This window comes from Drosophila sulfurigaster, chromosome 3 (assembly GCF_023558435.1).
Source record: "Drosophila sulfurigaster albostrigata strain 15112-1811.04 chromosome 3, ASM2355843v2, whole genome shotgun sequence".
In the NCBI taxonomy this organism is placed as follows: Eukaryota; Metazoa; Arthropoda; class Insecta; order Diptera; family Drosophilidae; genus Drosophila; species Drosophila sulfurigaster.
In genome coordinates this window covers 52,273,680-52,299,716 of record NC_084883.1, presented here as the reverse complement: position 1 = coordinate 52,299,716, position 26,037 = coordinate 52,273,680, and the positions used below count along the sequence as shown (strand labels likewise).

The 26,037-nt window shown below is 35.0% G+C and overlaps 1 protein-coding gene across 4 annotated transcripts in view; it reads left to right on the top strand.

Annotated features, from left to right (window-relative positions):
• Positions 1 to 26,037, top strand: part of LOC133840363 (uncharacterized) — a 36,462-nt gene that overhangs the window by 2,733 nt on the left and 7,692 nt on the right. The window contains exons 2-7 of one of the 4 annotated variants that reach the window (XM_062272153.1): positions 9,778 to 10,049; positions 14,596 to 14,993; positions 22,530 to 22,776; positions 23,317 to 23,436; positions 25,276 to 25,305; positions 25,517 to 25,844. In XM_062272153.1, the coding sequence (XP_062128137.1) occupies positions 9,973 to 10,049; positions 14,596 to 14,993; positions 22,530 to 22,776; positions 23,317 to 23,436; positions 25,276 to 25,305; positions 25,517 to 25,844 (1,200 nt within the window). In that variant the 5' untranslated portion in view covers positions 9,778 to 9,972. Of the gene's footprint in view, positions 1 to 9,774; positions 10,050 to 14,595; positions 14,994 to 22,529; positions 22,777 to 23,316; positions 23,437 to 25,275; positions 25,306 to 25,516; positions 25,845 to 26,037 lie in introns of all 4 variants that reach the window. The other 3 variants (XM_062272154.1, XM_062272155.1, XM_062272156.1) reach the window with 3 other exon arrangements.

The window sequence follows — 26,037 nt, the reverse complement described above, 5'->3', positions numbered from 1 at the left end:
GTTTATTTAGCATTCTACCTTTTTTTTTGTAAAATTCATTCTTGTCTTCTTCTTACAAATTCAGCATTCTTCTTTCTTATATAGCTCTTCCTAACCTCACACCTCCGCTCAGCTCACCTTAACCTCACTCTGGCTTCACCCTAACCTCACTTTTTTTTGGCAAACTTCACCCTCAGCAATAAATTCAACTCTTGTTACATAGTGTAATTTGCCAATGTGTTGACACAGGCACCTCTCGCCCTCGTCCTCGCTCCCACCCCCCTCCCTAAAAGCTATGACTACTGCCTATGCTGCTGTCGCTGCCCTCAGTAAATTGTGTGAGTCACATGACGCTGCCAGCGTCGCAGTCCACGTCATCATCATCGTCGTCGTCGTTGTCGTCGTTTCGGTTGTCCACTCAACGTCATGTTCGGCCCACAACAAACATGACATTCTACGGTTCTTTTATGCTTGCCACATGTCACGGCAAAGTTAACTGCCACACACAAAACCACAACGACGAACCTCCTCCTCCTCCTCCTACTTCTCCTCTTCGACCCCTTCCCCGGCTCCAACTCAACGGCAAGCAGGGGTTAAGCATATTATATTATGCTGTATTTTTATGCGCATCCATCCAAATCCATGGCAGACGTTGAAATATTGCGACATCGTCGTTGCCGACTTGCAATTATGCAAAAATATATATGTATATATGTACGCTAGCTGAGAATGGCGTTGACTGGCTGTAGAATGGAAGGTTAAAGGTCAGAGCAGAGTTTTTGTCTGCAATTCAACTGTCAATCAATGGAAATTGAAATTGCTACTGCGACGACATTCATGACTAATTTAATGTTAAATTGTGCGCGCACCTTCAGATAAAGGAGCTGTTGTCCTTGTGTTGAGCTAAAGAATCCCCTCGAGAGGGTGCCACGCCCCCGCCTACCCCTACAAACACACACACACACATAGATAGAAGGACATGCTCATAATAGAAACACGAGTCAGGAGTAGACTTAGCAGCGACTCTTTTATTGCCGCCACTTGAGCCAATATTTGCACATTTCAACAATGTTGCCTTCCATCTATGTACGTGTGCATGTCTGTCTCCCTGTATGTTTGTGTGTGTGTGTGTGGGGGCGGGGCAACCTTCGCCCTCACAGTCAGCACTCATGCATGCACAAATGTAATGAAATATCCTGTTTCCATTATGATCCCCTTCCTCTTCCTCTCTCTCTCTCTCGTTCTCTCTCGCTCTTTAAACGTGGGATGTCAGGTAGCATAAAAAGTCGCAATTCAATTTTGTGCCCCTTCTCTTCTCAACCCGTTCCACCCGTTGTTGCCACACGGTCTGCTGCCAATTCAAGTTGCACCTCAGCCAGTTGCCAGTTGCAAGTTGCCAGTTGCCATTCCGCCCAGAGCTTAGCACAATACCACACAATGTCGAGCCTTTGTGCCATTGCGGTTTCCGAGTGCTTCACAAGAATGGCTGCGTAAGTGCTTGCACCCCCTTTAAAATAACTCATGCAACTAATTAAGTCTTCCCATGCAACAACTATATACTTAAGTTGTGTTCTGCATTCCCAAGACATAGAAACCATGACACACCCAAACAGGAAACTGTTAAAGTGTTTAACTTCAGATTGCAGATGAATCTAAAAGATATTAAAGTAATTTATTTCAAAAATGATAACTGCAGCTAATGCACAATTAAGGAAACTTTATAAACTTCCTTTTTTAAAATTTGTCTATTCGACATTAAGTAAATTGTGTAATTAATTAATATTAAATTAACATAAACGGTAGTTTTCCAATGAACCCTGCAATTTTTTTGTTCATAGTTATATAACTTCTTATCAGTTGGATAGCATTTGAGAACACAAACAAAGAAATATGGTTAGACGAAAGACAATATTTTTAGTATAGAGACTTTCAACTTAAACTTAAAATATAATAAAAATAAATGCATTTCCTTTAAGTAATTTCCCATTTTGGAATCCTGAAAATATTATTGTTAAACTTTTGAGGGCTAAGGCTTTTAACCCAATCACCAAGAAGTCTTTATTTAAATTTTCAATTGTTCTAGCCTTACATATTTATTTTCAGCTTAGCCTTATTAGTTCCATAAAAGAAACTAAGTATTTCTCAAAGTAGAAGATTAGATTTAAACATGTAAGTAGGAAATTAGTTCGGTATTTTTCTTAAAATATACCGAAGGCTATATTTGGTATATTAATATAGTACTAGATGTACATAGTGTACAATATATATACCAGATTTTTTACCAAAGCAACTAAGACCCGTAGAAAGTAGGCGTTTTTGCTCATAAAAAAATATTTCTTTACTTACTTCTGGTATACATACTTCAAATTAAAAAAATCTGTTTTATTAATGCTTATTATATTCTCTTTAATACTAGTAATACACTTTACACTTTAAGACTCATTTCAACTTTAAATTTTGTGCCTTCCTCGCACTCTTTAATGATTCAGCGCAGGATCTCTTGCTTTCAACGCTGCTTAGGCAACTTCCGTCTACGTTTGTTCATATTTTATTGAGGTGTATCCCAAAAGAAAACCACTCTATAACTCACATTGGCCTACTCAATTCATTGAATAGCTGTGAAATATATTTGCCAGGCATACATTTCATAAATAAGTTACCATTCCGCTCACATACGTTCTATGAGAGTCGTAAACTTTACCTCTTCTTTCTCTCTTTCACTCTTTAGTTCGTGCTCTCTTTCTACCTCAATTCGCTGTCCCGCTCTCTAGTGGCTCAGTTGACCACGTGACTAGACGTTTTTCTCGCCACGTAATGTGACACGACCGACAGCATTTGGTCCTTCATTCATTCCCGACCTGCACTTGGTCTGGTTCCCATACTCGATTTTATAGAGTTCAGCTCAATTCGCTGCTGTTGTTGTTGTTGCCACACTTGAGTTGCTTTTGTTGTTTTGTTCTTAGCTCTCTTGCCTGTTGGCTTTGGCCTGTTTGGACAGCCCGCTTGCCTGCTTGCACGTGAGCAGTGTCGAGGCACCCTTTTGGCCTGGCCGTAAGCACGCGATGCACTTGGCCAAGATGTGGAGAGAAAGAGTTTCGCCTGCTGCAACTGTTGGCAATTTTTATTATGCGCCACAAAGGAGGCAGGCCAACAAAAAAAACAGTCGGTGGAAGGAGTCAAGGAAATTATTTTCATGCTCACGAACGAAGCGGCACTCGAGGGCATTCTTTATGACATGCCTGGGAAAATGTCTGCAACAGCAGCAGCAGCAACAACAACATCAACAGAAGTTGGGAGCTCAAGTGGAGCGTGTTGAATGCAAGAGCATGACTTTGGATAACTTTGCGACTCGATTTTTGTGTTAAATAATTTAAAAGGGATTTCCATGTTGATCTCGCAATGCGATTTGCAATTCCGACTCTCTTCGAATGTCTCGCCGCAGCTTTGATACAAAATTGTCTATTTCCTGTTTGTCTGGCTGCTGCCTTCTCCTGTTACCATAGCCAACCAAAAAAAAAAGGTAATGCCAAAAAGGGGGGAGGGGAAAACGGTTGAGAGGCTGTCGATTGGGGTGTGGCCAACTTGCAGGCAACTTTTTCGTGGACTTCCTCTCAAAAATAACAAACAAAGTTGACAAAATGTGCTTCAAATTACATCAAAAAGTTCCCAAAATGCAAGGAAGCGTGACTAAAAGATGCCCTAAGAGAATGATAAAGCAGCTAGAGTCTATTATGAACTAAAGTGTAGTAGATAATAATAATTGAAAAGACTAGAAATTATGTAACAAGAAAGATTACTAATTGCATTATCATTAAAAAGTTGTTTTATAACGAAGAGACTTAATCAACTAATTTTATATTAAAGGAATAAATGAAGCTAGACATGTCTCAGCTAAAGAAACAGTTATTCAAATTAAATCTACTGGAAATTTTGTAATTAAAACTCATACAAAATCTGGCAATAATAAAAATAATTCTAGCTTTCAATTAAACATTCAAATGATAGTAAAATTATTAAATTATAACTCAATTTACTTCATAGAAAAAAGAAAATAATCATTTACGATATCCCAAAAAATTTACTTCAATTTTTCATTAAATATTTTTCAATAAAAAAATCAAAATAAATAATATGAATGAATAAAAATGAAGTCAACATAAAAATTGAAACTAAAGCTAAATTTACTTGATTCAAAAAAAATATATAACAAAAATATATCAAGGATATTCAAAAAGAAACTATTTATATTTTTCATTAAACAATTTTCATAAAAAAAATTAAAATTATCTTAACTTTTATTTTTATATTTTAAAATTATTAAAAATTAAGGATAAATTTATTTCGTTCAAAAAATAAATACATCATCATAGACATCCCATATTTTTCATTAACGAAATAAATTTGCTACCAGAAGTAACTATGACAAAATAAATGCTTAAACAAATCAATAACAGTGACAACCTCTTAAGCAATGTTTTCTTTTTGATGACAGGGTATCTAAAAATAAGAGCATTACTGCGTAGTACAGTTGATTCAGAGAAGCCTGACTTAGCCGTAAGTCGACTAAAGTCCTTGAATTCCGCGAAATGTAAAAAAAAAAAGAAAACACACACAAGCAAAAGCAACAAATAATTGAATACTGAGAATTTGCATCCCTTTGGGGGAAAGTTTTCATATTTGTTCGTGCTTTGATCTTGATTTTTGATTATCGCCAAAGCAAATTTCCTCAGCACAACAATAAGCAAACAACATTTTCCATTGCTGATTGAATTTCTGACAAAAATTAACAGCCAGAACACAAAAAAAAAAAAAAAAAACTTTAATTAAAATATTAACAATGCAATGCAAAATGATAATAAATACAAGTTGAATTTTAATTGAATTTATTGCCTTGAGCTTTTTGGTCAACACGAAACGAAAATGAAAATGAAAAGTGAATCCTGAAAGGAAATGGAAAAAAGCCCATCGACGAGTATTATTAAATTGAAATATGAACATGAAAGCTTTTCATTTATCAAGAGCCCATCGACAATGTCCAGAGACCACGCTGACCTTAGACATTAACACATTCGCACTCAAGATGTGAGACTGTCCGGAAGGAGAACTTGTCTTCATGACACTATTTATCAAAAAGAAACTTGCGAGAGAATAAAGAAAACAAACGTGCCACAAAACGAGGCAACGGCAGCGGGTCGCAACTTATCAGCATCTAGGGGCCACACACATTCACAAGGGTCTGCCTGCCATTGACGGGCCGAGCGTAGACATGCCCTCTCCCTGCTACCCCGGCTTCCTTTTCTTTCCCCACCTACAACACACACTGGCAGACAGAAAAAAAGGGCGATAATTTGGGGCGCACGAAACGTAAAGCGACAGGGAAAAACAAGAGAGCGACAAAGAGAACAAATGGGAAAGCCACAGTCGAGTGTGCTCGACTGTGAGATACCCGCTACCCATTTTTAATGAAAGTAAAACAGTGCGGTATTAATATAATACCGCAAAAATACTAACAATATAGTAAAGGCTACGTGGGGTATATTGATAAAGCACTACATTAAAAAAATACCAAATACAAAATGTACCAAAGTTGTAATACCATACCATTTGGAATAACATTGTGGTATTAACTTTAAAATATACTAAATTAATATACCACATAAAGCATTACATTAAAAAATACCGAATACAAAATATACTAAATTTATAATACCATACCATTTGGAATAAAAGCAAAACATTGTGGTATTAATTTTTAAATATACTAAATTAATATACCACAAAAATACTAAAAATATACCAAAGCCTATATTTGGTATAAGGTATATAATAGTACTACGTTCGAAATAGACCATATGAATACACCGTATTAATATCTCACAAATATACTAAAATATTCCATAGTCTTTATTTGGTACATTGATGATGTTTGGTACATTTGAGTACAAAATATAGCAAATAAGTAGGCGTTTTTGTCATGCTTATATCCGATCTTAAAACTTAGTTATTATTATACGTGCCAAAATTTGGTAAAAAATTGAAGCAAACTTGATCTAGGTGCAAACATAACATCGAAAAAAGAATACTATATCTCTATATCTTATATACTCTCAGATCTAGGACAAACGGACACAGACACAGTCATGGCTATATCGTTTAGTCTGTTTAGCACTGGTCTAGAATATATGTACATATATACTTAATAGAATCACAGATACCTCCTTTTGCCTCTCACATACATTTCATGGAGGTACAAAGTTATAATACCCTTCTACCTTACGGATAACGGGTATAAAAAGAGAGAGAGAAAAGAACAGGATGTTTCGTTGGTAGGCTGTTGATGGCCATGACCATTTTGGCGCTCAATTCCGTGCGCCAGCCAAAGACATTAGGTATAATCATTATGATGATAAGCACGAACGGTTTGATTTCTCCTTTTATAGGGTCGTTGTCATCGACAGGACATTAGAAAAAAGGCTCGCTTTAGTTCGCATCTCGCGTCTCGCGCGCTTCCTGTTGAGCTCATCACAAACATTAACATTATCTCCATCTCCATCATCCTCATCCTCATCTCCATCATTATCATCATTTTTCATTGGCCATCAGGCGCAGACTCTTTTGTTCGATCGAAGCAAAAATTGTTGCTTGTCTTTGACTTCTGTTTTGTATCTTTGTTGCAAGTGGCAAGTTTATCACAGTATCACAGTGAAGTGGCGTCCTTCACTTAATTAGTGCAACGCAATTGTGTCGCATTTGGAAATTTTGCTGTGTGTTGGCCGCCAAATGTTGTCTAAACTCTCGAATTCATTGTCCAATTAAAAAAGTTTTATAAATCACTTGAAACTATCAACATTATGGGCTTTGTGGTCTACTTAGTGGGCCCCAAAATCCGCATTATATTTCGGCTCCATCCGCCGTTAATCCGCTGCAAAGTATTCAATTGTTGGCACAAAATTGCCAGCGAGCATCTCTCAGCAAATCCCCAACAACTCAACGGCCCAACAACAGCACAAAAAGTGCTGGACCAACTGTTTAAAAAGTTTACAACGCTCTGGCTCACTCTCTTTCTTTCTTTCTCTCTCTCTATCTGTCTCTTTCTATCTCTCTCTTTCTATGTTCCTCTTCCTCTCATGCATTTTGTTATTCTTTCACTCGTCACACCCTGTGAGCATAAATTTATGAGTGGAGTTGTAGAGTTAGCAATAAAAATACCCTACATGAAAAAAAAAACAACTATAAAAACAAAAAGTAATTTGGAATTATTTATAACTACTAATAACGTCTTTTATTAATTAGAATTCAAAGTTAGTTGCTATAACAGCTGTAGCTGAGTTCGAAACAATTGCAAAAGCGAGTTCAGTAATTTAAATCAGTTAACTAGCAGCAGCTTATACCCTGTACATTAAAGAGAAGGTGTAATAGGTTATAGAACATACTTAATACTTTAACTTCTTATAAATAAATCTTTTTAAGAAATACTTGTATGACTGTAAAAATAAATATTTACAGGGTAGCTGCCAAGCTAAGAATATACTCTATATTTTCAAACAATTTTATTATAATATTTAAAAAAATATACATATATTTCTAAAAATTAAGCTTTCAAAGCATACTCAGCATTTCATACGTATTTTAAGAACAAGACAATAAGTATTTCCAGATTTTAATAAATATTATTTACAGGGTATCTGCATAGAACAAGCAAAGCAAGGCTACATGCATACATAATTTCGGCAAAATATATTACAATATTTAAGAAAATATATTTCTATTAATCCCTTAACATTTTATAAATACTTGACTGTTCTCATAACCATTTTAGAGATTAGACGAGAAAGACTTGGAAAAACGTAAGAAATCTTATTTACAGGACATTCGAGTAGAAAAAGCCGAGCATATAGTTTCATAGATAAATCCATCATAAGAATTTTAGAGATTAGACAAGAAAGACTTTAAAATATAGCATAAATATTATTTACAGGGTATGTGTTTTAGGGAAAAATTAATTTCATTTAATTCTTTAAGCTTTCAAAGATGTTAAGAAGTTATAATAATAATTTTCGAGAATAGATAATAAAGTTGTTTATATATATAATACATATAATATCATTTATATTTTATAGTTTAATGAAAATAGGTATAAAAATATTGAAAAACTATATATAAATCTCTTAATTCCTTAATTTAAAGATTAGATAATAAAATCTTTAAAATATACCATAAATATTAATTACAGGATATCTACCTAGTCAGTAATTCCCTACAACAAGATAGTTTCATGTTTGTTACCAAAAAAATAAACACTTAAACATTTCTCACACAAATCCATTATACATTAGTCGAAAACCGTGTGCAATAATTTAGCAGGATATGCTTTTTTTGGCAGGATATCCGCTAGTCGTGCACGTCCATTTAGCTGGCTTCCGTTTTGTGCGGGACGCTTGTAACTTTTAGTTGACCCAGATACAAAGTTTATGCACATTTCAAATCCAAACAGACAACGTTGCGTATGGGCAATGTTTGCGTTGAGCTCAAGCAACGAGTTAAAAGTTAAAAGTGTCATTATTTGAAAAGCGCAAAACACGCGCAACAACTTTGTCAATGAATGAGTGTGTTTAGTGTGTGAGTGTGTGTGTGTGACAGTGAACAAATTTGCTTTTAATTTGGTAGCACAGACGAAATCGAATCGAAATGTCGCATGCGACAAAATGCTTAGAATACATTTCATATTCATGAGCAGCAAATATTGACAGGCCAAAGAGATAGAGGATAGATGGCTCTTGCTCTAATGACAAGCTAAGCCAAAAATGTGGCAAACTATAAAGCCAAATTGTGTCGTAAGAATGTGCTAACGAAGGCAGTCCACAACACAGCACAGAACACAGCACAGAACACAGCAGGTGCTCCATCTCTTCTTCTTTTGCTTTGCTGCTCCTGGCCAAGTTGTGTTTTGGTTGCGGCTGCTTTTGCTTTTGCTGCTTCAGTTCATTTTGCAAATGGCGCAGTCTGGTTAACCCACATTGACAATGGTGTGGCACACACATACACATACATACAGCGTGGTTGCTTTCATCAACATCTTTTGCTTGGCGTTACCATTGTGTCAACAAGCGAGGGCAGCCTGTGACCCACTGAGGAGAGACGAGAGACGAAACGAGACTGACTCGCTGACTGCGGCATTAACTGCAGCACATTAATGTTATTGTAGGCGTTGTTGCGTGGGGTTGACAACAGCAACTACAACAACAGCAACGACGGACAACAACATGAAAAACGCTTTTGTTGTTTTGTGCGATTAAAAGTTTTATCCGTCGTTGTAGTTGAGGGTTTTTCTTGTTGTTGTTGTTGTAGTTGTCTCTGCGTCGTTGCTTCCTTCGTTGCTTTTGGCCTCGTTCTTCTTCTTCTGACATAGTCGCGGGCTTCCCTTAGCTTGTTGTTGTTGTTTGTTGTTTGTTGTTGTTCTTCTTCCTCGTTGTGGCTGACCTGCTAACCTCAGCCGCAGGCAACTTGCAGTTAGCCAGTTCTCCTCCTCCCTCTCCGCCTCCCTCTCCATCTGAGTCCCACTTGGCACAGTTTCTGCACAATTACGAGCCAATCAATTGCTCAAGCTGCCAATAGTGTGCAATAAATATTGAGAGCGCGGTTTGTCTACCCTAATCGAACTTGGCATGAAAGTGGCATCGCCCAAGCAACACTTTCCTACTTACCGCATTTATGCTCAAGTTTGCCATCGCCCACTCTCTCTCTCTCTCTCTCTCATACTTATTCTCTTCTGCTATCTTTTCTACTTTCTTTCAGCAGCTGCGGCTATCAACCGCCCTCTCACACACCCGCACTCACCCATCTACACACACACACTCAGCAGCTGGCTCAACGTACTGAATGACAACTTGAATTGCAATCGCTGTCCAGCAGACTGTCACTGGGCCACACACAGTTGCAGCAGGACCAAGGGGGGAAGGAGGAGCAGCGGAAGGAGGAGCAGCTTAAGCAGCCATGGGCGACCTCCAGGCTACTATTGAGTTCTCCGTCGAGCTGCACAAATTCTTCAATGTCGATCTCTTTCAACGCGGGTGAGTTTGATTTATCAAAACTTTAACTCAATTAAATCACAATGAATAAGTACATCGAAAAATAAAACGTGATAAAATCGAGAATAAAATCAAGATTGAATCAAAATTATATTATATATATTATATATTATAATATAATGTTAAAACTGAACCCAGAAGGTATCAAAACTATTCAAAAATGCTATATTGAGCAATATTAAAATTTCGAAAATTCGAAATAAACTTTTACATCTTTTAATTCTTAACAACTGCACAAAACCTTTTTAATTAATAAGAAAAATTAAACGCTATCAAAATTCATGTCTTCAACTTTAACTAAAAATAATTATACTACCTAAAATAAAAAATAAATGTTCATAAAACAAATTTCTGAATAATAAATAAATTCTACAAAAATTGAATAATTTCCAATAACCTCCAATCATTTTCCATTTACCATAAATTAAATTGTCTAATAAGTGAATACAAAACAATAAAATAAATAACTGAATGACGAATAAATTCTACAAAAAGTTTTGAATTCCCTTCTCAATTACCTTCAATTTCCTAGTAAATCTACTCAAAATAAATAGAATACTTTTTGTGTAAATAAATTGTTCAAACAAAAAACTTTAAAAGTTTCAAGTTTCAAGTTAAACTTTAATCTCGTTAATTCTAACTACTTTAATTAAAACTGAATTACAAATCCATAATAAATAAGTAAAATAAAATGCTACAATAATTCGAATTCAAACATAAATAAAGATACATTTAAAAAAAATTAGGAAATTCTACAAACAATTCAATATAATCAATAATCTCTCATCATTTTGAACCTTTACTAAATTGAGTTAAACTGCATGAAAGAAGATAAACACAAATTTCTAAATAATAAATAAATTCTACAACAGTTTCCAAATTTCGAGTAAACTCTAATAATTTTAAATGTAAACTTAATGGAAATGAACTGCCTGCAGTTATCAAATCCTCGATAAATAATTCGAACAATCAATTCAACATTTTCAAATAAGAAAATAAAATTCAACAGCCTTTAATTTATGCTATATAACAATTTCATAGTAAATAACCACATAGGTCAATTCAATGTTGATAATAACCTTAAAATTGTACATAGTAAATGTATAAATAAATTGGAATTCCAAATAAATTCGCAACATGAAAGCAATATAAAATGCCAAAATAAACAAGAGTTCGTTAGTTGGACAAACAGCATCACAAAATTTTAAAACAACAAATACAAAGTTCAAAAAAACAAATTGAGCCCTGAAGACATTCAGAAATGTTAACAATTGATTGTTAATTAAAGAGAATTTACCATTGAAGTTAAATCAATATATAACTGATAATCAATAATAATGAACTATTACAATTATATTTAAAGGTTTAATAAAAACATTTTCAATAATGCAAAAGTTATCAACAAAAATAAGCAGCAAATAATCAGTCCCAATTCTCGAGAGAAATTCATATCAACAAACATTAAATTGGTTGAAAAATATTATTAAAAAAAAGGTGATTATTAAAAATAATCCTTCATTTTTGGAAATACAAATAACATTTGTTATTCACGATTGCTTATTAAAAATAAAACGCAACGTACTATAATTTGCAATGTGTCTCCCAGCTGGAGTTGGGTCAAGGTCGTATTATATAGAAATACAACTGATTGATGAGCAGTCGTCAGCCGGTTAATGATACTATAACACATCACATTCCAAGAATCTCGTAAACGCTCTTCAAAGCGTTCAAGCAATTTGTGTACAATAAATGGAATAGGTGGAAATGCGAGCAATAAACGAGCGAGCTAATTACGAATGGAAATGCATTCATGAGTTGTTCAATGATGCAATGCAAATGGGTACTCATTATTCGAATGAATCGGATCGTGGCGAGTCTGCTAAAATACTAAAACGATGAATCTGGGTCACATGCTCCTCATATGGTAAAGAGCTGCACTTGCCCCCCAAAAAAACGAAAATATATATTCAAAGTTTCGAATGTTAAGTAAATAGAGAGATGAAAACATTTGTTAGTTTCTGTTTAAATTTAATAAAATTACATTCAGAGGGGAAAGAGGAGTAAAGTGCAATAAACAAACACAAATATAAATAACAGCAGGGAGTAGGCAAAAAAAAAACAATTAAGAAAGCTACCATCGAGTTAGTTCGACTGTGAGATACCAGGTACGCATTTTCAATAAAAGAGAAACATTGCGGTAAAAAAATATACCATATTAATACCATATTATATATCATATTATATGTGTATAATAATACTATAAATGTACTAAAGGTATTTGGTATATTGATATAGTACTTAATTTTAAAATATATCAAAAGAACATACCGCAAAATATTAAAAATATACCAAAGTTTATAATTGGTATAGTCCTTAATTTTAAAATATACCGAATCAATATACCACAAAAATATTGAAAATATACCAAAGGTAATATTTGGTATATTGATATAGAACTTAATTTTAAAATACAACAAATTAATATGCCACAAAATACTAAAATATACCAAACATATAACATATTTGGAACATTGATATAGTACTTCATTTAAAATATACCATAATTGATCAGCATACAAATATTCCAAAATAATATACTGCAAAAATACTAAAACAAATACTAAATTCTATATTTGTTATATTGATATAGTTCTTAATTTTAAAATATACCGAATATATATACCACAAAAATACTAAAATAAACTACAAATATACTGTATTTGGCATATTGATAAAGTACTACATTTAAAATATACCAGAATTGATCAGCATGCAAAACTAGGAAGTGCTGATATTGTATATCTCTATCTCTTATAGCTTCTAAGATCTAAGCTTTCATACGGAAAGACGGACAGACAGGCAGACAGACAGACTTGGCTATATCGCTGATCAAAAATATATATGTACATATACTTTATAGGATCAGAGATGCCTCCTTCTGCCTGTTATATACATTTCCTGCACGCACAAAGCTATAATACTCTCCTACCCTATGGATAGCGGGTATAAACAGTGCAAATAGGAATTGCAAAGGCAATCAGCAGTGGCAGCTGTAGGCGTTGGGGCGTGACATTTGCAGTGACCGTAGCACTCACTAATTGTCAGCCAAGTGTTTGTTGGGATTTTCAATTTTCATGCAGTTGCCATGCGTTGTCGTTGTCCGTTGTCCACTGTCCGATGTCGTTGTCCGTAGTGAGTTTGCCGTTGCTGCTGCCGTTTTTATTGTTTGTGTTTGCGTTATTTTATTTGCTGCTGTTGCTGCTGCTGACGGTGGCCCTTGAAGATGAACGAGTAGCCAACGCAATACGCAAAGTGTGGACAGCAAATAGGCGAAGCAGAGATCGCAAAGAGGAGGGCAGACAGTTTGTGTTTTAAAAATACCTGAACAACAAACAAAGCTCGCATGAAATTTGCGTAAAAATATAAACAATCTACAGTAGCAGAAGGGTAGACAGAGAAAGAAAGAGAGGAAACGATAGAGAACGAGTGAAATGACAGAAAGATATAGCAAAAATAATGTGTGAAGCACTGTTTGCTACATACTTAAAGACTTTTGATGATTAAATGAGAAATTAAATGATACAAACAAAAATATTCATTAAAATGTGTAAGGGAACTCATACAATTTAAGTTGAAAAGAAAGAAAACCCATTCACAAATGTGATTAAAAATAAAATTAATTAAGTTTAATACGGCAACAATATAACAAAGTAAAAACATAAATGAAGAATATAATGCTTCATTTAAAATATTAGTTAAAAATTTAAAACAAAGACAAATAAAAGGCAATAAATATAAATTAAAAAAAAATAAAATTAATTCATCAATAATATAAAAACTATAAAATATGTAACGAAATTTAAAATAATAATGAACAGCTATCACATTATTTAAAACCAATTTAAAAGAAATACACTATTAAAAATAAATTTAAAAACAACTCAACAAAAATCATAAAAAGAATATTTAAAAATTCTATATTAATAAAAAGTTAAAAAAATATAAATCAAATCAAATGTTAAATGTGATACAAATAATAAATACCCATTTTATAATAAAAACAAAACAGTGCATTATTATTCTAAAAATATACCGAATAAAATACCGCAAAAAAACTAAAATATGCCAATTAAATTACACATTGCTAAAAATAAAACACGCATTAAATTCCAAAAAAAAAAGGTTATAAGTATCTCAACACTCAAGTTTAATTGATAAAAGCTATAAGGTCAATCAATTAAGCTTCATCTAATAATCGATCTAAGTAAAACATAAACGAAACGAGTAAAAAAATAAAAAGTACAAATATACATATATACATATATAGTACAAAAATATAATTGCCAAAAACGACAAAAATAAAGGCAATCAATAATCTTTAGCAACCATACAAAAGCGTGCAACGCTGCGTATGCGTAATTATATGGTGTATGAGTATGTCATACGCCTTGTAGGCCGCCACAATGAATGGATGATTAATCGAGACACTTCGCACACCTCTTCTCATATTCCCATCTGACTTTTGCAGGCTCTATCAGGTGCGCTGCGGACTGCGCGTGTCGCCACGCCTACCCGTCCAGGTGGAGACAAGTATTCCCGATGCCAGTGGCAAGCCGAATCTGAACGGACATGGAGCCGGCGTCGTTGATCCGACCAGCGATAGCGAGCGCGAACATGAGCAGCCATCGCCGGAGGATGCTGGCACAACGGTGATGGGCAACGGCAACGGTATTGTGAATGGCAACGGGCATGGAAATGGCAACGGGAATGGGAGTGGGAATGGCAATGGGAACAGCAGTGGAAACGGCAGTTGCACATCCGCATCCATAATCAATGGCAGCGGCGCCTCGCGCATTTTTCAGATACTCTATCGCAACGAAGAGGTGCCGCTACGGGATGTCATACACTTTCGCAGCCATCTGCTGGGTGAGTAGAGTGAACAAGAAAGAAAGTCCAGTGGGGTCGACTGTGAGATACCCGCTAACCATTTTCAAGAGAAACAAAAGAGTTCTGTAATTTCGTTAAGAAAATAATGAAATCCAGTAAAACCTATAATTCAAATTATCGTTTGAAATATACCAAACTAATGTACTGACAAAAATACTGCAATCTAAGAAAATATATATTTGGTATTTTCGTTGAAATATGTATAGCATATTTATGTATTAACAAAAATACTGGAATATATGAAAAAACTATATTTAGTATTTTCGTTGAAATATACCAAAATAATGTAGTAACAAAAGTACTGAAATATATCGAAAGATATATTAGATATTTTTGTTGGAATAAAATATACTAAAAAATACTGAATACATTTAGTATTTCGTTGTAGTGCGCAAAATTGATATACCGAAAAATACTCAAAAGATATATTTTGTCTATCGATATACTTCTATATTATATGCGAAATTAATACACCGAAAATAAACTTAAGTGATACACTTGGTATATCAACATACTACTATACTTAAAATATACCGTAAAGTACAAAATATAATAGATCGTCAAAGTTAAAGATAAAGTTTTATACTACTATACTCAAAATATACCATAAAGTACAAAATATACTAGATCGTCAACATATACTACTATACTAAAAATATACCATAAAGTACTTAAAATACTATATCGTCAACGAAATCATTGAAAGCCCGTTTTTTTTGCAATATAGAATTATCATTATATCACATTTATCCTCCTTACGTACATTTCCTGTAGTCATAAAGTAATAAAACCCCTCCACCCCATAGGTACCGGGTATAAAAAGCGGGAAAGGGAAATGAACCAACTGATTTGGCTCACACAGTGGGCGGCAACAAAGTTAAAGATAAAGTTTTATTCCTCAATTGGATATATAAATCAAACAGTGAACTTTTTTGGCTTTGGTTCGCGTGTCACCAGGCCAAAAGTTTTCCAAGCTCCAGGGAGTGAAAGATGCCAGTTGCCAGTTTTGTTGTTGACCACCGCTAGACGGCTGGGTTACATAAGCAGACACTCGCGTATAACAGACTGTCAATAGTAGTAGTAGTAGTAGTATGACAGTTATAACAGTTTTGTGTGAGTTCAACTATCACAAAGCTGGAATTTCAATTTTGGCAGTTGTCCCCTAATTGCATTTACTGCAGTGTCTTGGCTGCCACGCCCACTTTTTAAGTGCCACCTAAGACGCACACGAACACTTTGACAATTAGTTGGCCAAGTTGGCAAAGCTTTTTGAAGTCGAAGTAGCTTCTTTGCTAGTTTTGCGATACTTTTGTTGCTACTACAAAATTGAATTTGCGGGCAGAGCAAGGACACAAAAGCAAAAAGGACTTGCAGGACAATGCATTGACCTCATTTGCCCGGCATTTGCAAGCCGCATGCCTCCGCAAAACTTCAAAGGAAATCAGGATAAAAACACATACATATATAATATATGTATGTAGGTTTATATATAAGTAGAATACGACGAGTGTTGTGCACATAAAGAAGTGCAAAAAAATGCCAACAGACAATATGAAAATGGCATAAAAAGTTAACCAGGCGCAAAAATGGAAAACAAATTGAAAGTCAATTTCATGGGGTCGTATCGGAGCGGAGATAGATAAGAGGAGAGAGGGGAGGGAGCACAGAAAGGAGGCCGCCGGCAACGACGCTCGTAAATGGGGCAGGGCAATAATAAAATAAATATGCAAAAAAAGAAAATATATAAAGCAAAATGCTAGCAAAATGTTTTGTTCGCAATCGACGACCAAGCAAGAAAAGAACAGCAACAACAAAATAAGAAATAACAAATGAAAATAAAAATAAAAATACGCAGCGAAAATACGTTAGAATATATGGCGCAAGAAAATATCTATTTATTTTTAAATAAATTCAGTTTTTATGTTTATGTGAATTGTGCAATAAAATCTCAAGCAAATGACAACTAAATTTCTTGGAGTGAATTATTACTTGAGTTCCAATGTTGGGCAATATTTGGAAACAAATGATGAAATTTAATATGAATTATTTAATTAGCATCTTTTGTTCTCTGAAAGTTTAAGCTTATTGTCTGCCTGTTATAGAAAAAGTTTCTTTTTAATTGCTATTCATAAATATTTGATTAGCAAATATTGATATTTAACAGAGCAATTTTATTGTATGCCAGTTATAATAATAATAATAATTATTGTTAATTCCGTGAAACACTTTCATCACTTTTGAAATCTAAATTAAAGCCCAAGTTAGATAGACAGATGAATCAGTACTTCAGTTATGGGAAAATGTTTATGTGAATAATTATTGGTACCGAGCAAATTATTTGATCATTTCATAAATAATAAATCACAGTTTAAAATGTTAAGTGCAGAACATAGTTAGAGTCTGTAAAGTAAAAAAATTATTTCTTTTTCTTTATGTTAACTAAAATTATGAAAAACTTTTACTTTAAAGCGTCACTGTAAAAATAAAAGACAACATAAGAACACAAAATTTTTTAAGCTCTCCCTCTCTCTCTCTCGCTCCCTTTCTCGCTCATATATGTATAATTTAACTATAGACAATTAATGAAATTATTATACTATACAAGTAATGAGTGCTCATAAAAATTGTGTAGCCTTATAGCCTTGTATTATTATTATTTATTTTATTTGTTCGTTAAAGATTCTCTACAGAAACCTAAATTAAAGCTTGCAACAAATTTATTTCATATTCAGTTGAGTCAAAAAACGAAACGCTTATGCAATATTTAATATTTAAATATACTCAAAAAGTTCACTTTACCTTCTTAAAAGTTTGTGACATTTTATTTGACTATATTAACTCAAAGCAAATTATGTTCGCTCAATTTTCTTGTCCACTAAGAATTTTAAACGACAAACTTGAAGTCTTTAGCTGCACTTCAATATTGACATGACTGCATTACCTCAAACAAACTTATATTCTTAAATGCAATTTGTTTGAGTGCTTTCAACTTGATAATTTTAAGCACAATTTGTGTATAAATTTTGAGTTTGAACTTCACTTCAAGTCTGACCAGAGTTTAGCTCACACATCGCTCTAAATCCTTTAGCAAAGTGTGCAATGCATGCGAAATATAGATAAGGACTAGAGTCTATATATATTCATTAAAATCAATGCCAAATCGTAGACACCTTGTCTGGCTTTATTCCCAATCAAATGGCTTTAAACAATTCTCAATAGCGTAATGCACGGATTACGATGGAAATCTCCAGAGAAACAGACACGCACAGAGGGAGACAGAAAGGGGGGAGATGAAGGGGGTGGAAAGTCCGTATATCTTATTTCCTTATTATCCAAGCGTTGCTTAGTGATTGCTCCATATTTCAATCTTATTGTCTGTCTGGTTTGCTTGCCACACACACGAAGTATTCCTGTGGCACGCTGATGCGACGCTGATGAGCACTTGCCAGACTTCATCAGATACCCGAGCTGCCTTTCAATTTGTTGTTGCTGTTGTTGTTGTCATGTACACTGACACCTTCTCGTTGTTGTTGTTTCAGCTGCCATCCTTTTGGCGAGCCAACAACAAGTGAGCAACAACATCCACTCGCTGCCTGTTGGGTAAAGTGATTAATTCATTTGGACAAGTTTTGCTCGCATGCGAGCAAAGTGTGTTTCCATGTGTGTGTGTTTCCATGTGTGTGCGGCCCTTTAACGCATACAAAACGAGAGGCAAGTAAAGTGGCAGCAACAAAACCGCAGCAAAACAAAAAGTTACTTTTACTTTGACAGCTTCTCAAGTCTTCTTTTGGCCCTTCCAAGAAGTGCCTAACTGACACACAACACAACTCATTCCCATTCCCATTCCCCATTCTTCCCAGCTTTGAGTAGCTACGCAATTTATCTCTTTTACACGTGTGTCTCTTAGCACAAAGAGCGTGTTGCACCTCGCTGCAGCGTGTTGCACAACAAGCTGAATGAAGCGGCATAATAAACTATGCCACAAGCCCTTATCGCGTCCTCACTCTTCAGTCTCTCCTTCTCCCAAGTGCCTAGGCATTTAAAATATTCAGCCACAAAGCTGTCAAGCAATTGTCACACCGGGCGTATGAGTAATGCCCAAGGAGGCCACGCAATTCTACACACAAAAAAGTAAGAAAGCGACAGTCGAGTGTGATCGACTGCGAGATACGCGATACACATTGTGAATAAAAGCAACACAAATATGCCAAATTAATATACCGCAAAAATACTAAAAATATATCAACGGCTGTATGTGGTATATAGTAGTAAAAGATTTAAAATATACCATAGAGTGCAAAATTTACCCCAGTTATAATATAGTGAGGTATTAATCTTAAAATATGCCAAATCAATATATCGCAAAAATACTAAAGATATGACACACACTATATTTAGTATATATAAATATTGCTATATTCAAAATATACCATCGAGTACACAATATACCAAAGGTATTCTTCTTCAAATATACCAAGAAAAATACAAAAAAATATACTATGGCCTATATTTGGTATAATGATATAATATTGTATTCAATATATACCAGATTGCATCCAAAGCAACTTAGACCCGTAGTAAGCAAGCGTTTTAGCCAATACAAAATTTGTATCTGATCGCAACCTATTTTTTAGGTATCATGCCGACTATAGTTATTATTGTATGTACCGAATTTCGACACAATCTTCCAAATTACGCTTGTTATTCGATTTTTTTGATTTGCGGGGGCGGAAGTGGGCGTGGCCGAAATTTGAAACAAACTTGATCTGCGTGCAAAAATAACAAATGCTGTCGAAAAAAAATATAACTCTAAATCTTATAGTCTCTGAGATCTAGGTGTTCATACGGACAGACGGACAGGCGGACAGACACACAGACGGACAGACGGACATGGCTAGATCGGCTCGCATGTTGATGCTGATCTTGAATATATATACTTTATAGAGTTGAAAATGTCTCATTCTGCCTGTTACATACACTTCATGCCAGCACAAACTTATAATACCCTTTTACCTTATTATTAGCGAGTATAAAAAGCACAGTACTCTAGAGATGGGGTTGTGCGCAACTTTGTCAGTTTCTTTTTTTATTGTCAATGAATGCGACTTCAGCTACAGCAGCTTTCGGAGCATCTTCAGCTTTTGGCTTTAGCCGTGCAAATCCCCATTTTATGAAAACAAATGAATTTTATGTTGCACACAAGAGTTGGCAACAGCAGCATCGAGGGGAAAACACAATGTGGAAGGTGGAAAGTGGGGAAAACGGAGTCGCAACCAACGTGTGCCGTGGCTCATAAAGGCGCATCGAGGTGTGAAGTGAATTGAATTTGATTAAATGACAGCAGGAGAACACAAACTCTTGCTGTACACGCTCCTGTAACCGTATTAGTAATGCCATTTACTATTAATTTGATGATAAATTTATAAGCAATTCGCTAGCAATATTTCTCGTTCAGTTATCGATTCGCAACAAATAAAGTTTTGCCAGGATCGAACACAAATTAATCCATGTCAGCAACAAACTTTTCCACACACACACATCAATATCCATTTAATATAGTTTATAGTTTTCGAACAGAATCAATTATTAGTTTTCCACTCTGCAACTCTCGTCGCATTGATTCAATAAATATTTTGTAATATTCTCAAAAATCTATTTTGTTTACCGCAACCGGACTGTCACTCAAGTTTTTTGGGGGAACTTTTGAACAGTCTGTGCTGTCAGTTGCCTGACGGGCACTTAATCAGCAAACTCAGTGCAAACTATTCACAACATTTAGATATCTATCAATCAGCTAGAAATGAACCAAGTTTATTCATTTCACATGCAGACAGTACTTCAATAAATCTATCAATCATTCAGTTAGACATTGCTTTAGTCACTTATTTAGTCTACACTTGCTGCTACAAAGTTTAACAATAAATCATTCAATTAATTAAGAACTAACAGTTTTGTATAGATACAGTTTTCTATCTTATTTGACTAAGAATATTTACTTCTAAAAATTCTAAAGAAATGTTTCCATACTTTTAAACTATTAACTAATCCCCCTAGAATGTATTCTCTTAAATGGGTACCAATCTTTTTTTGTTTAATTGCTTTTCAGTACAATCAGCCATACTTTTACTTATTTTTTGAAATAAAGAAAAGTTACCATTTGAAATTTTTTAATAAAAGTTATTTTAATCAATCAATAGCTCCACACTCACTAAATATTTTCAAATAATTTTCTTTACAAAAATGTTAACCCTCAAGAATTTATTCTCTGCCATCATCTTCATTTCTTTTCTTATTTAATTATCAATAATAGACAACAGAAATTTATCAAACAGATTTTAAATTATTTATCAAGCAGCTAGCAACTATAATAACTAAATATTAAGTCGAAAGCACTAACAGCCAGTTTTCTCTTTGTAAAATTAAAAAAGGCATTTGTCATTGAAGTATTTCATACTTGATTTAATATAATAAATAAAATAAAAATAAAGCCAACTAGATGAACCAAGAATATATTCTATTACCTATTCATTCCTTTTGCTTTTTTCATTCAATTATTATATAATATATAATTCTGTAGAAACGACAAAAATTTACAAACTAAATTGAATTCCTGCTTTCACCAAATATTCTACAAGATTTGTCTACAGAAAAATTTCAAACAAATTGTCTTGAACTTTTAGAATGCCAACGAAACCTACAAAAATTTATTTTCTGCTTATTCCCTTATTTATTTATTTTTGCAGAAACTACAGACATTTTTTAACCACATTTTAAAATAGTTCCTTTAAATATTATATTTGTCAATCACTAAACCGCACTCACAGAATATTCTAAAAGAGTTTGCTATATTCATTTCGTAGAATTCCCAACTAAACCCCTAAGCATTTATTTCCTTAGCTATTCATGCTCATTCTTTTATTCACTCAATCAGCAGCAGTGAAGAAATACTCTAAAAACTTTCTCTGAGCAAGCTTTAATAATTTAATCAGTCGCACAAACCATCAGTCATTCATTCATGCAAGCACGCAATAGTCAGAAATAGTTTTCTATAGTTTTCCTAATACAAAAGTACTAAAAAAAGAGACGAAAACTTTTCCCAATGCTAACTAAACCTTTCGCAATATGAAATGGGTTAACCTACTATTACTACAACGACATACTACGAATAGTATATAGTATATTTGAAGTCCTCACGATAGCTTAAGCGAAAACCAATAATCAATGTGTGTGGGCAGAGAATTGTGAGCATTTGTGGGCTAGAAACTACGAAACGCAGCAATAAACTGAAATATGTTTGCACGCAAGATTTGCTTGAAGAAGGAGGAGGATGAGGAGGAGGAGGGGGGAAAGTGAAGGCATATTTGTGTTAAGGATTTGCGAGGCAAGCACACAAATACTGACAACACTCACACACACTCACTCACACAACACTCACTCAAATTGAACACTCATATTCGTAGTCGTATTCAAGTTTTTCCTTCCTCTTTTTTCTCTCTCTCTCGTGTGTCTTTGCAGTTGACAGCCGTCACCTGAAGGAGTCCATCGAACGAGCCGAGTTCTCGCTGCAGCTGGAACTTTGGTTTGCCGAGCAGAATGGAAGCGCCAACTTGTCGTTGGCCTCCACACGCAATTTGCAGTTGAACTTTCATCCGGGACGCGGTCTTCATTATCATCTGCCGGTGCTCTTCGACTACTTCCACTTGGCGGCCATCAGTGTGGGCATTCATGCCAGTCTCGTTGCCCTCCATCAGCCATACATCAAGTGAGTCTTAGGGGGGCGGTAAGGGGGAAGGAGTCTGGGTTTAACATGCAAAGTGAACTGAAGTAAAGTGAAGAGGAGAGACAACATGATCTCTAATGTCAACGTCAACGATAGTCATATTTTTTTACAGTAAATTGAGTTGAGTTGAGGGCGGACTGCGTGTCCTGCCTGCAGTTGATAGCAGCCACAAGCTGCGTCTCTCATCGTCCTTTCCCCTTGTCCCCTTCTGTCTCCCGGGTCTGACATCTTCTCCTTTTCACTGTTTGGGGCCAGTTTTCCACACAAATCATTTCCAACTCATTAAAATTGCACACAAAACTCAGCTTGCAACACAAGCAGACTCAGCCACGCCCACTCCACCCCTATTGCTATAGTGTGCATACATTTTAATGACTCCGCTCTTTCCACCTTTTCCCCCTCCTCCTCCTCCTCCTCCTCCTTCACACTATTTCTCTCGTATTTCAATTGTCTTGCTTTACGCTTCTTTTATTTACTTCTCGTTTTTTTTTTTGTATCGTGGCGACAACTGCAACACAAAAGCAGACTGCCGCATGTGGGCGTTGTTGGCAGGGGCGTGGCATCGTTACTAGTGCTGCCACAACGACACAACTTCCTTCAGCCATGGCGCAGTCAATTTTTACGCCGTTTGATTCTACAAAAGTTTGTATAAACTCCCCAAAGTCCCCAAGTCCGTCCTGTCCGCGTATCGCTTTCGCTTGCTGCAGCAGTCTGCAAGGCAAAACTTCTTGAAATTATTTCTTTAATCTGTTTTGTATCGCTAGAACTTGTCACACACACACCCACACAATTTCGTGTTGTTGTGTGTTTTGAAGTCCAAATATGAATTGGAATCCAGAATATTGCCAGAGTCTGAAGTCTCTTCGTTGCTCGCGGCAAATGAATAATAGATTAGCCCATTGGAATTGAAATTCCTTGTTGACCTTGGCCCCTTGTCTGATGTGCATTTTTGATCTTGATTACATTTTCCACCCACCCACCCCTCTACCCTCTATCCTTGTTTCTCTCTGGCTCTCCAGCTGGGGAACTGTAAATTGCCTGATTATCTTTTACCTCGACAAGCAAAACCCTTGCGAAATGTATGCGGATTTTTGATTTTGTTTCGCTTGAATGCTTTCAGCTTTCAGCTCAAAGCATGTTCTTTCTCATCCACCTGACAGCAAAATCAGCAGCAGCTGCTTCAATTGAGCTTATGTTAACTAGTGCAAAGTTATCCAATTATGGCTGTCTTGAGTAACTTGGAAGTATTTCCCAAAAGAATTTATTATTAATATAAACTTTGCTCATAGCTATAATATTCGTATCGTTCAATGACAACTCTTTCATTGCGAATTGCAAATTTATATAAATTTATGTTATAATAAAGGTGGTAACCCTATTCTGAAATCAAATCTTTTTTTCCACTCTATTTAAACTGGCAACTTTATAACTTCGTGTTATAGCAAATTGCAATTTTTGTACATCAATGTTGTTAAAGAAAAAGGTGACAACCCTGTCTTAAATCATTTTTAATTGCAAATAATAATATAACATTTCATTACGAAAATGAGAGCTCATTACCTTTTTGTGATTTCCAATTTCAACCATCTACATTGTTGTCATTAAAAAAGATGACAACCCTATTAAGTCAACCAGAATAACAGCCCCATATATTAGTGACAAATTTGAATAAAACCTGTTTTTGCTGGCAATCATATAACTTATTTTTGCTTTTACGAAAGCCAAATTTCTGTAGATCAATCGCTTTTTTAAATTAACAGTTGACAACCCTTTTTAATCAGTCTTTTTTAAATGGAAGCTCCTTAACTTCTTCTTCAGATTACAAATTTCAAATATCTATGTTAAGAACATAAAAAGGTGTCAACCCTTTTAAGTCAACACGTATGACTATCTACCAATTTAGTTTATGTGACAGCTCTAAAAATTCTTACTGCAAATTTTAAATTTTCATACGTCCATATAAAAATAAAAGTGGACAACCCTTATTTAATCAACTCTCGCGACGACCCTTTTTTTAATCAACGATAATGAATTAAAGTTTTATTCACTCGTACCCAAAATTTATAGAGTTGTAAATTGGCAACCTTCAAAATAATGTACAATATAATTTTAAGCTAACTTCGAATACCAAATACTAAACAAAAAATATTAAAAATGCATTCTTAACTATAGTACTAATAAATTTACCAAGTAGATGAGAACCCTTGCACTTATTTTATTAGCTAAGTAGTATTAGTTCCATTTGTAGCACTTGCCTTATTAGTATTGTATTTATTGCTTTCATTCCTTTTACCACTAAGTTAAATATACTTTAATAAAGCGTTAGCTTATTGAATAATTTCTCCAACATATTGAAAGTTATCATTTCTATAATTGAATTCATATTAATCTCATTTGAATCTCCACATAATGTTTAACCCCATTAAACAATAACCAAATTCAAAATGGAACACAAAATCAACTCGACCTTCGGGGTGCCAGGAAAAGCATGTTCTCATATATCAAGTTATGGTAAGATTGACATTCTTTAATCGTCGGTTATGCTAAGTAACTTTCATCCCACTCGTAGTTGGTTTGTAGTTTGCCAGTTCTCTGGAGTCGCTTTCTATGTGTGTGTGCCTGTGTGTGTGTGTGTGTTTCAATTGCTCTGCGTGTGTGTGATGCAGATGATTTCCTCTTGGCTACATCGCTAATTTATCTACTCTTTGACCATCTCTTTCAGTGCGCCACGCAGCTCGAAGCCTTGGAGTGCCGGCAAACTGAGCTGTCGTGGCAACACTTCACCTGGTCCACTTGAAGCCGTCTTCTTTGGCCCCCAAATCGGTGGCACAACCAAATGCAGTGGCGGACCAACTGGACGATTGCTTCAGTCCCGGCAAATACATCGCGATATCTGTAGCCTGCTTTTGGGCGCCATCGAACAGCTGAAGGCAACGCTCAATGAATTCAGCACGGTTCTGCCACCGAGCATCAATTCGCAGATTGGTTCTCCGCCTCTGCGGGAGAACGACACCGGAGAGCGACTGCAGCAGCTGATGGAGCAGGCCAAGGTAATCGAATGATCCTAGAGATCATATCTTAAAATAAAACAAACACACACTAAAAATTCTTCTTTAATAAATCTTGATTCTACAAAACTTTCCTTAACATCGAAATTCCATATACTAAATTATTTGTGTCGGAAATCGTATTGACTTTACTTTCCTTTGTTTTGTTTTATTTATTTATTGAATTAATTAAAAA